We start from the raw sequence: 18292 nt of genomic DNA, 5'->3' as shown, positions 1-18292 counted from the left end.
CAATTGTAATTCGGAATATTGATTTCCCCACCAGCCAGCAGGTCTAGCATGACATCAGAAGTGATTCTGCTATCACAATAGTTCTCATAGATGTTGTAGCCCAGGGTGATGTTGGGCAAAATCCTAGAATCCTGATTGATTTTCTGAATGGCGAAGAAGAAGGACAACATATGCCAGTACCTTCTGAATTCAAACCTGCAATACAACAAGTATTTATAGTTTACCCTGAGATCAAAATGACACTTAATTCAGGCAATATTTCCAATTACAAAACAGCATATTAAAAAAACAACAGAAAATTTAATTCATGTTGGACTTTGGTATATATATATATATATATATATATATATATATATATATATATATATTGCTGCAGAGTGCAGAAATAAGTAGTTTGGCAAGACTGCTGGTTGAAATAAAAAAAGGAACATTATGAGTATATGCTTGCCTGCAGCCATCATCACAAAAGGTCCAAAATGAAGGTCCAACACTGACTGGAGAAGGAAGAAGGAAGAAGGAAGTAAAACCTGAGAGAAAGTAATCTGCATGGAGTTACTTAAGAAGGAATTGGAGAGGGAAGAATACGGTAGATTGTCTTTCTGCGTACCAACCCCCAATGGTTTAGGTAACTTACTGGATGCATTGCAACTTTGCTCTCAACAATTTTAAAACACAGGTAACAACTACCACAATTTTAAGCTGTAGGATTAACAGTTCCTAAACAGTTCAGATAGAAGAGTTTGGATTTGATATCCCGCTTTATCACTACCCTAAGGAGTCTCAAAGCGGCTAACATTCTCCTTTCCCTTCCTCCCCCACAACAAACACTCTGTGAGGCTGAGAGACTTCAGAGAAGTGTGACAAGCCCAAGGTCACCCAGCAGCTGCATGTGGAGGAGTGGAGACGCGAACCCAGTTCACCAGATTACGAATCTACCACTCTTAACCACAACACCACACTGGCTTTCTAATACCCAAGTTGAAGCCTGGCTGTGAAATTAAACCAATGTTGGTGGCTGTGGGACTTCAGAGGACAGGGCTTTCCACAATGCAGAGATAATCATTTGCACAGTGGATTTTGTCCTACTTTCTATAGAAAAGCTGCAACTCAGGGCTCACTCAGGAACATTTGATCCCATTCTATTAAGAAGCTTTGTGGGAGGAGAAAGAGGGGAGGCTGAACCTTCATTTAGATGCTAGATAAACCACATCGTCACATAATATGTTATATCAAGCTGTTCAAAATGAGTCCTCTGGCTGGAGAACCCCAACGGGGCGCAGTTGTCTTCATGGGGCCCATCAAAGGGCAATTCAGAGCCAACGTTGGGAGAGTGTTTGACTAGAAGTTTGGGATTGCCAGGTAGCAAGGAACATCAGGTGAAGCAGTGTGAAATCAAGCAGCATATAGTTTCTTACTCAGAAATCCTCGTTAAGGGGGGGCTGGAGAAAATGTATGGTTTAATTCCAGCACCTTTTGGACATATGACGCCCCCAATGAGGTAGTCTCCTGGCCTGTAATAATTCCATGGGTCACTTTCATCCCTGATCAAATTCAATGGGCATTTTGCCTTCAGCACCCCACAAACTGCCTGGGGCATTGGCAGCAGCAGAAGCAGCAGGAGCAGCAATATCATTCTGAATCTGCCTGCAACAGTTGCCTCCCTTCTGACAGCAATAATTTTAGATATACAGATCGAGTCCTGCTATTGAAAGGTACCAATAGTAAACCTCACCCACTTGTCCCTACGTGCTCCAAATATCAGTGGTAAATGATATATTTCTGAAACCGTTCCTCCTTCAGGCTTAGTGCAAGAACTTGCCTCATTGCCCTTAATTATGGTGTTTTCAGCCATTGGGGAAATCCTTGGAGTTTTGGTAAGAAGAATGGTGTGAATCACTGTAATTTTAATAATTATAAGGAGGGCTGGGCGGTTCTTCTTCCTTATAATTATTAAAATTACAGTGATTCACACCACGCAGGTGGCCTTGACAAGCTTTCCATGAGAAACATCTTTGGAATTGCGAGGACCAAAATTTCCTCCCTTCCTTCCTATATACAAAGAATGCAAAGCAGTTGTCACACTGCAATTCATGTGGCTGCCAGTAGGTGGCCAGGTGAATGAGAAAGCAGAGCAGGTGCCCAGGCAAGCTGTTTCTTTTTAAAAAAAAATTTAAATTAATTTTCCTTCAATAAAACAAACAACAATAAACAACAATAGCCTAAATTAGACAACATAAACTAGCCATTACAATTTTTCAATAATTACAACATCTTATTAATGTCCCTATTATCTACGCATGTTGACCTCCCTCCCTCCCGATTTCGGGCTTCTTGGTAAATCTTCCTTTTTTGCAGTTTCGTGGTTAATACAACACACGTCGTAAGATTTATGTGATACCTGCTGTGGTTTTTAGATTTCTGAAATTTCCTTCAATGTATGTTATAAATTTGTTCCAATCACTAATAAACTCTGTCCCTTTTTGGAATCTAATTTTTTGTGTCATTTTTGCTAATTCAACATATTCAAATAGTTTTATTTGCCAATCTTTAACGGTTCGGATGTCTGGGTTCTTCCATTTTTGTGCTATTAATATTCTAGCAGCCACTGTCGCATACTGGAATAGTGTCTGATCTTCTTTTTTTAATTTCGTCCCCAATTATTCCCAGTAGGAAGGCTTCCGTTTTTAAGAAAAGGTATATTTATTTATTTTAATTCATTATATATGAGTTCCCAAAACTTTTTAATTTCTTCACAAGCCTACCACATGTGGTAGAAATTCCCTTCTTTAATCTTACATTTCCAGCATATTTTATTTCCCATTTTATATATTTTTTCTAATTTCACCGGCAAGCTGTTTCTTTTTTTTTTTATAATAATATTTATTAATTTTCATCAAGAAAAATACATATCATACCACATTGCGACTTTGACAAATTTTCTCATTTTTGGACTTCCTTCAGCCTCTCTATCATCCAAATTAAACTTTTTAATTACACATTTCCTAAATTTGCTATTGCCTTTTAACATACCCTTCCACACCTGTTTTTCTTTCTTACAATATTTCTTAAATTTTTACAGAGCTTCTTTAAATGCCACTAACGTTATTTCATTGTCACTTATACATTCCCAATACTCCGCTAACTTTCCCCAGTCCTCAATAAACTTTTGATCTCGTAGATATCTGATCTTCCCAGTCAATTTATCAAGTTCTGCATAGTCCATCAGCTTCATTCTCCACTCCTCCAATGTTGGTACTTGTTCCTGTTTCCATTTCTGGGCCAGTAATATTCTTGCCGCTGTTACTGCATATTGGAAAAGTTTACAGTCCTTTCTATTTATTTCATTTCCTATAATTCCTAAAAGAAAGGCTTCTGGTTTCTTAACAAATGTATATTTCAACATTTTCTTCAATTCATTATATATCAATTCCCAGAAGCTCTTCACTTTCTTACATTCCCACCACATATGGTAAAAAGTACCATCCTTTTCTTTACATTTCCAACATTTGTTACATGTTTTATACATTTTTGCAAGTTTTACCGGTGTAATATACCATCTATACATCATTTTCATAACATTTTCCTTTAACCCGGCAAGCTGTTTCAAGGAGTATGGCAGGTCCTTAATTTACATCAGAGAATCCATACAATATATTTGCCTAGAGCAGGGGTCGGCAAAACGCGGCTCCGGAGCCGCATGTGGCTCTTTTACACCTTTGCCGCGGTTCCGGGGTGGATACTAGCGAGGGGAGGAGGCGCATTGTGCGCCCCGACACTCCCCACTGTGGCGGGCGCTGTACTGGCTGTGACGTTGCATGGGGGTGGTGCGTGCGTTAGTCACGCACCATCCTGACGTCACCTTCCCGCCCGCCCACCTGCTACATTGTAAGGGGCATGTACGCTGGTCACTGTTTTGAAGGGGAGTGAAGAACACATACACAAAAAAAAAGGTAACTTGTTGATTTAACGTTTATTTCTATGAGGAGGAGTAATTCTGAGGGGTCAAACAAAGAAATAATAAAAAAGTGACAAAAAAGTTATTTTTATAATGAGTTTATCGGCTCATCCCAGGTTTTTTTCCTTCAGAACCGGGTCCAAGTGGCTCTTTTTGTCTTAAAGGTTGCAGACCCCTGGTCTAGAATGTGGGAAGAGCATCCATAACCTAATGATGTCACCAGTGCTTTTTTCAAGAAAAATAGGTGCTGGAACTCACCATGAAGTTGTTACAGTAAGTCGCCAGACGACTCAGGGCAGCCATGAACAGATGCTGGTTCTGGTGCAAATCAATTAAATGCACCCCACCTCCCTTGTTCTCTTAGATTCAGGCAGGTGGTTAGGGCAGCTCGGAAGGCCTTGCCCTGTGCGCACGCAATGATAGAGGTCTGGCTGGTAAGCCTAAAGCCTACTGCTGCTAAACGGGAGGGAGAGTGAAGAAAAGGAAATACTAATTGATCCCATCCTGTAGCTTGACTACTCATCGCTAGGAGAAGCTAGGAACTAGGTGGATTCACAGATATAATAAAAGCGTAGGCTCGTGCACTCTGGACAGCTTCCGTTTTGAGTTTAAATGTTGTTTAGGCTTCTCAGAAGTATGTAAAGGCATGCCCACCTGAAAGGACTGAGGTGACTGGGAGTGGCCACCGAAAAAATATAACACCGGTCCTGAAAGACCTACATTGGCTCCCAGTACATTTCCAAGCACAATTCAGAGTGTTGGTGCTGACCTTTAAAACCTTAAATGGCCTCGGCCCAGTATACCTGAAGGAGCATCTCCACCCCCATTGTTCTGCCTGGACACCAAGGTCCAGCTCCGAGGGCCTTCTGGCAGTTCCCTCACTGTGAGGTTACAGGGAACCAGGTATAGGGCCTTCTTAGTGGTGGTGCCCACCCTGTGGAATGCCCTCCCATCAGATGTCAAGGAAATGAACAACTATCTGACTTTTAGAAGACATCTGAAGGCAGCACTGTTTAGGGAAGTTTTTAATGTTTGATGTTTTATTGTGTTTTTAATATTCTGTTGGGAGCTGCCCAGAGTGGCTGGGGAAACGGGTGGGGTATAAATAAAAGCCACTGGAGAGAAATCATACAAATGCTCAAAGTGTAGAATGTGTTTCAGTCACAGCTCTAGCCTTAGTGAACATCCAAAAGTCCACACAAGAATCAAGCCATATATATTGCTATAAGTTCTGGGTGCCAGATTCTAACGTTTCTAAACGTTAGAAATTAATAAGTGTTTGAGTGCCAGATGTTGGATGTAGCAGTGTAAAAACGCAGGTTAAATCAGTTTTTCCTGACTAGAAAATCCCCTGTGGAGAAGAACCAACATCTAGAACAAAAGAAGGCAATAGGGAATTAACAAAAAAGTTACTCTGTGACAGACAGCAGAGGAGTGTGAGGCCGCTGATGAGCAGAGTCACAGGCTGGGTTTAGGATTTCAGTCCAGTAATATTCCATATTATTCCATAATGTTCAATATTCAATATTCCCTAATATTCAATAGTACTGGTGCTAAGAATCAAATATTATGTTTAGCTTATTGTTTTCAAGTGCTCCTTCATGTTCAGATCAGGCCTCAGTAAAATAATGTAGCACTTGGGGATGAAGATGCAGCCCAGAAGGCCAGCACTGGAGGCCAAGATGGAGAAAACCTGAACGGCTACCATGTATTTCCCCTTGGTGCTCAGGTAGGTTGGCACAAAGGAGACCCAAACACTGCAGAAGACCAGCATGCTGAAGGTGATCAGCTTGGCTTCATTGAAGGCTCCAGGCAGCTTCCTGGCTAGGAAAGCCACCGTGAAGCAGATGGCAGCCAGGAAGCCCATGTAGCCAAGGGCAACATAAAACATGGCCACAGACCCTTCGTTGCATTGCAGGATGATCTGTCCTGGTCGGGAGTAAATGTCAGCTTCTGGAAAGGGTGGAGAAAATCCCAGCCAGATGGCACAAACAGCAACTTGTACACTGGAACAGGAAATGACAATGGAGTTGGACAAACTTTCTCCAAGCCATCTCCTCACCCTGTTCCCTGGCTTGGTGGCCAGGAAGGCCAGCACCACAGTGATGGTTTTTGCCAAGAGGGAAGAGACAGCAACTGAGAAGATGATGCTGAAGGCTGTTTGACGGAGAAGGCAGGTTATTTTTCTTGGTTGTCCGATGAAGAGGAAGGAGGACAAAAATGAGAGAAGGAGGGAGATGATGAGGATGTTGGAGAGATCCCTGTTATTGGCTTTGACTATGGGAGTTTCCTTGTACTTAACAAAGATTCCAAACACAATGGCTGTGGTGAAGGATAGGAAGAAGGCAAAGGAAGCCAGGAGGCTGCCTAAAGATTCTTCATAGGACAGGAAGGTGACTACTTTGGGGACACATTGATCTCGCTCTTTGTTTGGATGCTGATCTTCTGGACATTTGGTGCATTCTTTGGTATCTGCATAGAGGAAAATAGACATCAGTATCCTCATATCAGGCATATGCCTACAGGAGTCTGAATATTGCTGCAATTGTGGGGAAAGGTGGACATATGGGAGAGATCAAGAAGAACACTGTTTTGTTGGGCAGGAGAGAGACAAAAGTTCTCAATCTATGGTGTCCTTCCCAAATGAGGATCTTATGAAATATGTCTAGGAAAGCTGCGTCTGTGAGATATTACCGAACCATTTTTTAAAGAGTAGACCAGGGAGGAGAACATTGGGCCACTGGGTCAGATCTGGCCCAGCTGGTTTCTCCATTTGGTGTAGCCATTTATGTCAATTGTGTGATCGGAAAGGCTGGGGATTTAACAATTGGGAACATATGCAAGGCAGACTGCAATCTGCTCAGCAGCTGATGTGTGGTGTATGCATGTATTGGTTAAGAAGTGGAAAGCTGTTTCCAACCAGTGGAAACTGCCTTCCCCTACAAGTGCTGCTCTTTGAACCTCCAAAAACTAAAGAGGCATTCCATTCCTGGTGCATTCCGTTCATGTGTCGCCATTACAAGCATCATGTTTGGACTGGCTCAAATATTTGCCCCATCCTCCCATCAAAGGCCCTTTCTTCTGAGATCCTCTTCTACCTTCCAGAGTAGAGATCGTCCCTTCTGAGCAGGGAGCACAATCATAGCAGCACACGGGTTGTCCTTCCTGAACCTTCTTGGCATATCCAGGGCGACAGCTCTCTGTGCATCTTGAGCGAGGCGTGTTCTGGGCATAAATAGAAGGAATATCAAGGGAAAAGTGATGTAACTGCAACAGAATGGAATAAACTACAATGCCAGTATAACAATAACAGCAAACAAGAGCATGGAAACAACAATAATAAAGCACTCATATGAACAGAAGCAATAACACAATTCCTCACACTGCTGCCTTGGCATCTGCTCTTTTGTTGCACAGTTGTGAAATATGGACAAAATATGTCACTAAATGGGCCACCCTGAGTTTAGCTGTTTTCATGCTGTCCTCTTGATTTACTGAAGAGATGTGGAATAACTTACTGTACTCCAGCCTTGCTCAACCATGTGCCTCTCAGATATTTTTGTCCAATGCTGGACTGGAGGGGGGGAATGGGAATTGTAGTCCAAAATATCTGGAGGGCACCAAGTTAGGGAAAGTTGCTTTGGGAAGTCTGCTATTACTGCGACAACTTATGCTTCTTAAGAGCAGGCTCCATTACATTTTATGGGATTTCATTCCAGGGAAGTATCTATAATATTGCAGTCAGTCTCTTACGTACTATTGAAAAAGTGATTGGCGCTTAGCAGATATCATAGTTAATGAAATGACACATGTAATCTCCCCATACCTTGTTAAACGGCAAGGGCCATACAATTGCTTCTGGGTTAATGGTGAGCTTCAGATTTGAGGGTGTCTGTCTCTCTACGCTCCCAATTTTCACTTTAGCCTTAGAGTTATTAGGAAACAGCACCCAGTTAATGATATCGAAGTCAACAGCCAGTGCCCCATTCTCATCCAAGTACTGTCCATCAGCTGAAATATTAGAAGACGGGTGGACTTTTTTCAAGAATGAATGAAGCTAGAATGACAAAGGAAACTCCAGTAGTGAGAGAACATGCAACCATGTGTGATATTTCATCCCTGCTTACTCTGCATTCTAATCTCATCTGAATAAGGACCAGGGAATCTCATCTGTGATAGATTTTTAGGCCCCTGTATTCTTTTTCAGTCTTGGGGTGGGGGGATTATCAAAGTCAGAATAATTACATATATTGTTTAAGTTTTTGGAAAAATATGTAAAGAATGATTAAGAACACTAAGTTCACAAAGAACAATAGTCACCTTCCTGTTGCAGGGTCCTCATTTTGTATATCAAAAAATCTCAAGGGAAACTGTGTAAAGATCACTAGCAAATGAGCATTGGTAGCCCTGGAAATCAATAATCCCAAGGAAGCTTGGAGATGGAAACTGCTGGTTGGAGACTCCTTCCATTTGTCACAGGGCTGTATCAGAGAAAAGCAGTTTTGGAGCTGTGTGGTTGAAATTGTAAGATGGAAGCTTCCAAGCATATTGATTTCTAATGATCATCTGGAATGGTTGTGTTTGCATCACTGACGTAATTCATGTTTTCTGAGTTAGACCTAGCCGCAATCTACCGTTAACATTTTGTAAAAAGTCAGCCCTCATATTGATATTAGATCCAGATTCCACATGTGTTCACCTTTCAAAACTGCAATGATTTGCAGCCTTTGCTTGCTTGTTTTTTTAAATTTCTGAGGAGCACATGGTTTGAAGCTGATGATAAGTGGATCACTGCTGAGTCAGGACATTGTTCCAATTAGTTCTACACTGCTCTCTATGTTGTGGTACCTTTGGTGTCGCTCTGTGGGCTGCCCATGGTGCAGAATGCTGCCTGCAAATCACTGGGCATAGTTCAATTGCTGGAGCACCCGGTTTCCATGCAGAAGGTCTGAAGTTCCATTCTTGACTGCAGCTCTGTGGAGGGTTGGGAAAGATTTCCTTCCAGACCCTACTGAGAACTACTGCCAGTCCACTGGGCAAGAGATTTTGGTTATAATATACACTTTTCTTCATGGGAAAAGTTATGGAAAGAGGATTTGAAGTTTAAAGCCTGCTGTTCGTTGAAAGAAACTTACCGGTATATGAAAATGATGTACCATTGGTATCTGACACCTTGTAAAATTGCGAAAATGGGGAATAATACATGAGGAACTTAAGAAAATGCTAAAAAAACCCTTGATAAAAAATCCTGAAGCTTATCTGCTAGGGTTGGTGGGCAAAGACATACCACATATGAAAAAAACAATCTTTTTATATGCAAAAACAGCTGCCAGGGTAGTGATTGCTACTAAATGGAAATCTCAGGTCGTACCAACAAAGGAAGAGTGGCTCTGTAAATTAAGTGAGTATATAGAATTGGCAAAATTAACTTCAATTATAAGGTATCAATCAAATCAAAAGTTAAGAATGGAGTGGAAGTATTTCGAAGATTATATGTCAAAATATTGTTCTAAAAATGACATGTTAATAGGCTTAGAATAAAAAATGTAAGCAATAACAAAACCAATAAAGAAAGAAGGAAAAATCAGAATTTAACAAAAATAATTTATTATAGAATGCAAGGGGGGAAATGTAGAAAGAAATATAAAGAAGTCAAATTGCTGTGGAGGGAAGTAGAGGGTGGGTGATGGGTTTTATAATTATGCAGCTGTCGTAATTTAGATACTATATTTTATGTGATGGAATCATTGGGAATTTGGGTTATTATGTATATATGTTAAGTTTCAATAAAGATCTTTGAAAATAAAAAAAAAATGCAAATATGTATAGAACCTGCTCAAATTTGTGCTGGAAATGTAAAAGGAAAGAGGGTACGTTTTATCATATGTGGTGGTCATGTGGGGGTGGTAAAAGCTTTCTGGGAAATGATGATATGCAATGAGTTGGAAAATTTGTTTAAGATAACATTTGTTGAAGAACCAGAGGCTTTTTTTGTTAGGCATTATAGGTGCAGAACTACCAAAAGAAAATAAAAGACTGTTTATGTGTGCAATGACAGCAGCAAGGAAGCTTCTTGCCCAGAGATGGAAAGAAGAAGAAGCGCCGACCAGAGAAGAGTGGCGGACCAAGCTGATGGAATATGCAGAAATGGCAAGATGGACAGGAAAGATCAGAAACCAGGAAGACCAAGTATTTTTAAAAGACCGGAATAACTTTTTAACATATTTGAGAGATCACTGTAAACAGTTGAAATCATTGGCAGGAATACAAGGACATTTGTAATGTAACATGGATTTTGGATACTATGACTACATAACAGATAGATTACAGTAAAAGATGCAGGGATAAAATTTAGAATTGGAACCCACTGAGAAAAGGAAGGAGGTCTCAAGGTTCGAAAGAACCCTTTTCTTTTCTAAGGTGTGAAAATGTTATGTTTATAGCACACACACATACACACACACACACACACACACACACACACGAAAACCACTGCAATGTAGAGGAAGCTAAGGTAGATAAACCAATGGTGTGACTCCTATCTTTCTGCTGATAATGAGTGTAGACAATATGGAACTACATGGATTATTCCTCTGATTGGTATAAGGCTGCTTCCCATGTTCCTATCATGATGATTCCAGAGCTGTGATAATGAACTGCAGTTTGAAAAGGACATACCTGCCATGGTTGTAGCCTTTGACGTTCCAACCTTCCTCCTCCTCCTCCTCCTCCCATTGACATGCACCGTGATCTGGATGAATATGCTGCATTTATAGCTTGAGCTACGGCTAGGATACTGAAGTAGTTGACATAGCTGTCTTGGCATAGGACTCTTTCAACCTCTTCCTGAGGTAGTACCGTCAGATTCTCCCTCTCCCTGCATTTTTTCCAACCCCTCACGGACAAGGGATGTTTTGAATATGAGCAATCAAACGCATTGTTCCAATGCTTTTCACTAGCAGAAGTTATTGGCTCACAGTAGTTATTTCTCCCCCCTTTTGGGGTCTTCATTACAAAGGACAAGGAGCCATGGGCATACTGGAAGGATTTAGTTTCATACAACAAGATTGTGTTCTGAAGAGCTGTGGCTATCCAGACTTTCTGCCCAATTTTCACCCTTTCAAGTAAGGTTTGTACCTCTAGGATTATAAAAAGTCCATATTGAGAGTCTGTAGAGTAGACAAATACACTGACTTGTCTCCAAATGGCAGGTGGTTCATGGGGTATCCACAACCAAGTTTGTTGTACTACTCTTTGTGTGAAAGCAACACAAATTTCCCTTTTGATCATCAGAGGTGTCAAGGTACCCAGGAATCTTCCTCCATTGTCATTATCTGGAGCAAAGAGGCCAACCCATGTCCATCTGAAATACTGGAGGAGTTGGATAATCCCCAGGTATTGAGTTTCTAGGTTTGGGGCCATCCGGTAGACGAAAGGGGAATGGACTTTATCATGAAGAGAGAAGCCGTAACTGAGCTGCTGAGGAAAGCAAAATAGACTGATGCGCTGTTTTCCAAGACTGTATACTTCTATGTGAAAGATGATGACACATTTTATTAGGAGTTTGGATTTGATATCCCACTTTATCACTAGCCAAAGGAGTCTCAAAGCGGCTAACATTCTCCTTTCCCTTCCTCCCCCACAACAAACACTCTGTGAGGTGAGTGAGGCTGAGAGACTTCAGAGAAGTGTGACTAGCCCAAGGTCACCCAGCAGCTGCATGTGGAGGAGCGGAGACGCGAACCCGGTTCCCCAGATTATGAGACCACCGCTCTTAACCACTACACCACACTGGCTCTCATGTTTATTAGGACAAACATGAAAATTTTATGTAATTTTGTAAGCAGTTTACAAAGGTGCAATACAAAAAAATCAAGATGGTAGAAGTATAAAGTCATACTTCAATTAATATGCCTTCTGAAATAATAATTTAAAAAACCCTCAGTAGTTCCTGGAAAGGGGCCTGTCTGAGATCAGCTGGAAGGGTATTCCCTAAAATTAGGATACAAACTGAGCCTCTTTCTGTTATTCCCCCCAACAGGCTAAAAGGGATTATGTTATAAGGGATTAGGCAGTTCCACAGGCATCCTGGACCCAAATTGTTTACTTATTTAGCTGCTCTAACAGTTATACACTACTTGATTGTAAAACAAACCTTCAGATTAGTTTATGAAAGATAAAACAGTAAAATCAAGAAGAATTTGCAACCATACTTTAAAACATACAAAAACAAAAACACTAAAGCAGATTAGAATCATAGAATCATAGAATGATAGAGTTGGAAGAGACCACAAGGGCCATCGAGTCCAACCCCCTGCCAAGCAGGAAACACCATCAGAGCACTCCTGACATATGGTTGTCAAGCCTCTGCTTAAAGACCTCCAAAGAAGGAGACTCCACCACACTCCTGGGCAGCAAATTCCACTGTCGAACAGCTCTTACTGTCAGGAAGTTCTTCTTAATGCTTAGGTGGAATCTTCTTTCTTGTAGTTTGGATCCATTGCTCCGTGTCCGCTTCTCTGGAGCAGCAGAAAACAACCTTTCTCCCTCCTCTATGTGACATCCTTTTATATATTTGAACATGGCTATCATATCACCCCTTAACCTCCTCTTCTCCAGGCTAAACATGCCCAGCTCCCTTAGCCGTTCCTCATAAGGCATTGTTTCCAGGCCTTTGACCATTTTGGTTGCCCTCCTCTGGACACGTTCCAGTTTGTCAGTGTTCTTCTTGAACTGTGGTGCCCAGAACTGGACACAGTACTCCAGGTGAGGTCTGACCAGAGCAGAATACAGAGGCACTATTACTTCCCTTGATCTAGATGCTATACTCCTATTGATGCAGCCCAGTATGATGTCAATTTTCTAAGCATCATTGCAGGCTTGTCAAAACATGAATATTTTTAGCACGTGCCAAAGAGAGTACAGTGAAGGTATCTGGTTGATCTCAATAGGCAGGCAGTTCCAGCAGCCAGTGCAGATCTCTGAACTCAGGTGCTATATGCTGACAAGGCCTCACTCCTGCCAGCAATCATGCTGCAGCTTTGTGAACTAACCACAGCTTCTGGATCAAGCGTGAGGGAAGACCCACATAGAGAGCATCGTAGTAATCCAGTCTTGAAATAACCAGCGCATGAACTACTGTGGGCAAGGCTGTTCAGGAATGTCCATATCTGCAGAACTAGTCACAGTTGGTGTAAGGCACTTCTAGCCACCGAAGCTGCCTGACCCTCCAGTGAGACAGGTGGATTCAGAAGCACTCCAAAACTGTAAACCTGCTCTTTCGGGGAGAGCATAACCCTGTCCAGGTGTCAGGGACTGGGCAGATGAGGAGGAGCGGTGGAGACCACAGCCCCGAGAAGCTTCCAGTCAGGAGGCAGATGAAGAGAGTATGGACCCAGGTCTGTGGTGGTGGCAGATGGGGAACATCCCAGAAGAAGAAAAGAGCTGCAAAATAATGGATAGTGAAGAACAGGAGCAAGCTGGCAGGTGTACTAGCCCTGAACAGAGAGGAATCAGATGTATTAGAAACAGTACAGCAGCCAGTTGACATGATGTCCCTTGAGAGTCAACAGCTCAATCTTTGAAGGAGTACATTCCATGGTCTCCGTGTATTTCTGTTTACTACAAATAAAAGTACTGAAAAGAAGCTCTGTGTGTGTCTGGTTTCACTAAGCCAAGTGAGCTGTTTGAAGTCTTCATCATGACACTAGAGGGTAGGCAATTGACCAGTTTCTTGGAAATGGGAGCTACTCACCAGAAGTGCCTGTACCTTGCAAGCTCTGCTTGTTTTTCCTCATTTACTTCAACACTGTGCCCACACATCAAAAGCTGATGAGAAGATAACTAGAACCAGAATAAGCTCTGCCTTAAGTGACACTGTACAAACATCAGTTCCTTCCCTGCCACCCACATTCAGAACAAAAAAATAGAGTGTTCTCAACACAATAAAATGGGGAAAAGGCTGAAAATAACACCCACCCATTCATTCATTCATTCATTCATTTATTCATTCATAAATAAATAACATGGGGAAAGGGTCATAGCCCAGTGGTAGAACATCAGTTTCACATGCAGAAGATCAATTTATTTAAGAAAATATTTCTATATGACTCTTCACTTCATGAAAAGCAGTGTTTCAATTAGGTGTATAAAGTAAGCAATACAATCAGTTGCGTTAAGGTAAGCATAACTTGTTCTTTTACGAGATGGCAAATGTTTCCAGGTGTGCTTGACTTGAACCTAATTCTTACTTGTGGGATTTTGTAGGTGCCCAGCATGCTTGCAATGTGCGTGGAGACCTCAGATTCACCCCCTTCAAGAACCGCCAGCAGCTTTCTCCATCTTCCACACTTGTAGTTTGGAATGTTGATTTCCCCCCCAGCAAGGAGGTCTGTCAGGGCATCAGAAGTTGTTCTTCCATCAAAATAGGTATCATAGATGCTGTAGCCTAGGGTAATGTTGGGTAAGAGCCTGGGGTCCTGATTAATCTCTTGAACTGCAAGTGAGAAGGAAAGAATGTGCCAGACCCTTCTAGTCATCCAGCTGCAAAAAAGTGTGTCAAAAGTGTGTCACCCATGGTGCAGTGAAAATGATAGTCACATACATTTTGTTACTAGATGAAGGAGGATGGGAAGTAGGGCAGCATTGGGTGGTGACCTCTTAGGGCACCCAAACAATTTTGTGGTTATTAGCTGCCACTGTGTCAAAAGACCACTCCAGGCATTATCTTCCTCACAAATCTGGTCCCCAAATAATGGTTTGCATATTTGTAGTGGGGTGTGGGAAGAGTAACCATTTACATCAGACAGGAAGTCTTAGGGATGCTGGGCTCTGCTGAGCACTACAAAAAATGTCTCCTGAGCCAAACTTAGCCCCACAGGCTGCATTTCAAGTGCTGTAAGCACTTACAGTTTCCAGTTGCATAGTTTGCGTTTAGCCAGGGGAAAAGAATTGTGCAGTTCCTGCTGAAAATGGTTCCCTCCAACTATTTTTGAACCCAGCTATAAAGGAGGATACATTGGGCAATAGATATTGGTTATAATATAGATATGAAAGCATTGCAGCAATTGTGGAATATGGATATAAAATCTACAGCATGCTATGGTTTAAGAGAAAACTAAAAGAGGGCATATGTTGCTTTTCTTGAACATTATGCTTCTACTCAGATTTTCAAATTGCATTTGATCCCATTGACTGAGACGTTCCCCCCATCTTCAAACAAAAAACAGGCAATAGTAATTTATCAGGGGTACCTGAAAATAGGGGGTTGACCCTTGTAGAGCAAGAGAATTGGAGAGTAATTTAGGAAGGAGAAATATGCCAATACATCATTACTTACTTCAGAAATGCGCTTACTGGGGTGCTGGAAAAGCTAAAGGGAAGTTGACTTCCAATTAATCTTGAAGATATGACTCCACTAATGAGGAGGTCTCCTTGCCGGTGATAATTCACAGCCAGATTTTTATCCTCAATCAGATTCAGTGGACATTTTGCCCTCTGCTGCATTTCGTAGGTTGCAAGAGGCAGCAATAAAAGCAGTGTTATCATTCTGTGGTCTGCCTGCTACACTTCCCTTCTGACCGTTCCTCTCAACACAAGTCACTAATTAGAAACACCCCCTCAAATTCTTGCAAGACAGAGGCTTCATTGACTTGACAAAGGCAAGGTTGTTCAGCTCTGGCTTCAGAGCTAAAAAGGGACTGAAGGGAAGGGTGATAGTTCAGTGGTTGAGCAACTCTTTTCCACCCAGAAGGTGCCAGGATCCACCTCTGCTAACTGCTCCAGGTAGGACTGAGGATGTTCTTGACCTGGAGAGCTGCTGCCAGCCAGAAGAAAGCAGCTTCCTATTGATTACGCTCCACAAGGACCTATTTCCTGTACCCTTTCACCTGCCCTGTATCTTGACTGCATGGATTCTGTGGCACACAAGATATTTTATACATCAAACTTTTCAAGCACAGTGGAGTAAATAACCTCCTGCTGCCCTTAATTGTGATGTTTGCATTGTTGTTACCAAAGGTAACATTTGAAGATTATTTGATTATGGGAAGGATAATAATAGATCACTGTTCTTCTGATGATTGTAAGGGGAAGAAACATCTCTTCTGAAACTTTATGGGAGCAGGTGGAGAACAGGAGAAAAACATGTTGACTCAGGAATCTGACATGGTTCAAGGAGGAAGAAAGTGGTGTATGATGGACATCAGAAGAGCCCTGAAGCTGGATCAGGCCTAAGGCCTATAAAGTCCAGTATCCCGTTCTCAAAATGGGCAACCACCTGCCCCAAACAGAAGTCCATAAGCTGGAGATGAAAGCGCAGCAGCACTTTCTCTACACGTGTTTCCCAACAACTGGTACTCAGAGCATCCTGTCTCCAATATTGGAGGGGAAACATTTCTTCAATTGCCAGTAGCTATTTTCAAATGAAATTCCTCTCCTAGTCCCCCTCAATTTTTCTCAACCAAGTAGCCCAATTTAGGGTTTGGGTGGGCAAGGTCTTGTTGTCGTTGTCGTGAAGAATTTTAATTTAGGGTCATTCCTCTGACAGTGTGAGGATAATCAAACAGAGATTTCTGACTGCAGACAGCTCCTTCCAGCTGTACTACAGACTCTAGATTGGTTAAGACTATACAGGAAGGCACCAGAAATAGATAATAGAAGGATATTTTATTTCAAGAATCAGAGTCCTAATACAGAAAATAAATCTGCAGGTAGGTGTGACCAGAAAATGGGGGGGGGGGTGCCTTTAACAGCCCGACTCCCTTTTAAAGGACTCAGAGCCCCTCAAGTTCGTGATAGGTCAGAGAAAAATGAGCTGAGGCAAGATCCTGTGAAAGCAAGGCAGATCTTTATTATTCTGTTGCAACAGAAGTTCCCCCACCTTTCCAAATAGCTCACTTTCTCATGTAAATCCTATAAATAAACAAACTGTTTGGAATTAAGAGACCTGCTCCTATTCAAAACTGGCCTGGCAGGTATCTGTTGAGCAGAGCAGACATGTCAGTAGAGCATCTTCTTCTGAGACAAGGCATAATCTAACATTGCTGTTGGCTGTGTTCCATATTTTTAGATGGATTATTTTGAAATAGTCAAGGGCTAACAAAGTTACAGACAGTCTGGGATGCAAGCAAGGCTGTAATGAGAGGACTCTTTATACAACAAAACTCATTTAAAAGGAAATTGAGAGAGAAAAAGAAATAGAGGAAATTATGAAAAAGGAGAAACAGCTGCCAAACAAAGCAAATAAAGAGGCAGTAAAACAGGCAATCAAAACATTACAAACCCAATATTCAGTGATTATAAACGAGGAAATCAGCTGGAAAATAAAAAGAGTAAAACAAAAATATTTTGAGCATGCAAATAAACCGGGGAAGTTGTTAGCCTGGCAGTTGAATAAAAGTGAACAAAGGAACTCCATAAATAAAATTAACATAAATGGCAAAATTACAGACAAGCTGAAGGAAATATGAGAAGGGTTTGTTAAATATTTTTCTGAGCTGTATAGACAAGGGAAAGAAAAAACATTTAAGATAGAAGAGTACATCAGAAATAGCAATATGCCATATTTAAAAGAACAAAGGAACATCCTTAACTCCCAGATAACAATGCAATAAATGCTTGAGGCAATAAAAAGCTCTAAAAATGGCAAGTCTCCAGGCCCGGATGGCTTTACGGCAAAATATTATAAGATATTAAATGAACAATTAGCGAACCCATTGAAAGATGTCATGAATGAAATATTGAACACAGGCGAAATCCCAGGAACATGGAAACAGGCCTATATAACAGTAATTCCAAAACAAGACAGATTTGCTGCAAATTAAAAACTATAGGCCTATCTCCTTGTTAAATAATGATTACCAATTGTTTGCAAATATTCTAGCTAATAGATTAAAAAAAATATTAAATGAATATATACATCAAGATCAAGCCGGGTTCCTACCAGGAAGACAAATGAAGGCGAATATAAGGAATATTTTGAATATAATAGAATATTTGGAGGCTAAAAATGAAAAGAAAGTGGCAATGATGTTTACAGACACTGAAAAAGCCTTCGATAATGTTTCTTGGAAGTTCATGATAAAGCTGCTAGAACAAATCAGAAGTGGTCCCAAGTTTTTAAAAGCAATAGCAGCAATCTATTCAGAACAAAAAGCTAAACTAATTATAAATCAGGGGATAACGGATGACTGTAAAATCCAAAAAGGAACGAGACAAGGATGCCCATTATCACCATTATTGTTTATTCTGGTCTTGGAAGTACTTGCCAAAAACATAAGAGCAAATAAAGAGATTACAGGTGTAAAAACTGGGAAAAGTGAATTCAAGTTAAAAGCG

At 41.2% G+C, this 18292-nt stretch overlaps 1 protein-coding gene across 1 annotated transcript in view; it reads right to left on the bottom strand.

Annotated features, from left to right (window-relative positions):
• Positions 1–5520: 5520 nt before the first annotated feature.
• Positions 5521–18292, bottom strand: part of LOC307210988 (vomeronasal type-2 receptor 26-like) — a gene marked incomplete at its 5' end in the record, with an annotated part of 266099 nt that continues 253327 nt past the window's right edge. Inside the window, 2 exons of the mRNA XM_079967185.1 lie at positions 5521–6427; positions 7054–7180. Coding sequence (XP_079823311.1) covers positions 5529–6427; positions 7054–7180 — 1026 coding nt within the window. The 3' untranslated portion in view covers positions 5521–5528. The remainder of the gene's footprint in view (positions 6428–7053; positions 7181–18292) is intronic.

This window comes from Podarcis cretensis (genome assembly GCF_951804945.1).
Source record: "Podarcis cretensis genome assembly, chromosome: 2".
Classification (NCBI taxonomy): domain Eukaryota; kingdom Metazoa; phylum Chordata; class Lepidosauria; order Squamata; family Lacertidae; genus Podarcis; species Podarcis cretensis.
This window is presented reverse-complemented; position numbering and strand designations above follow the sequence as displayed.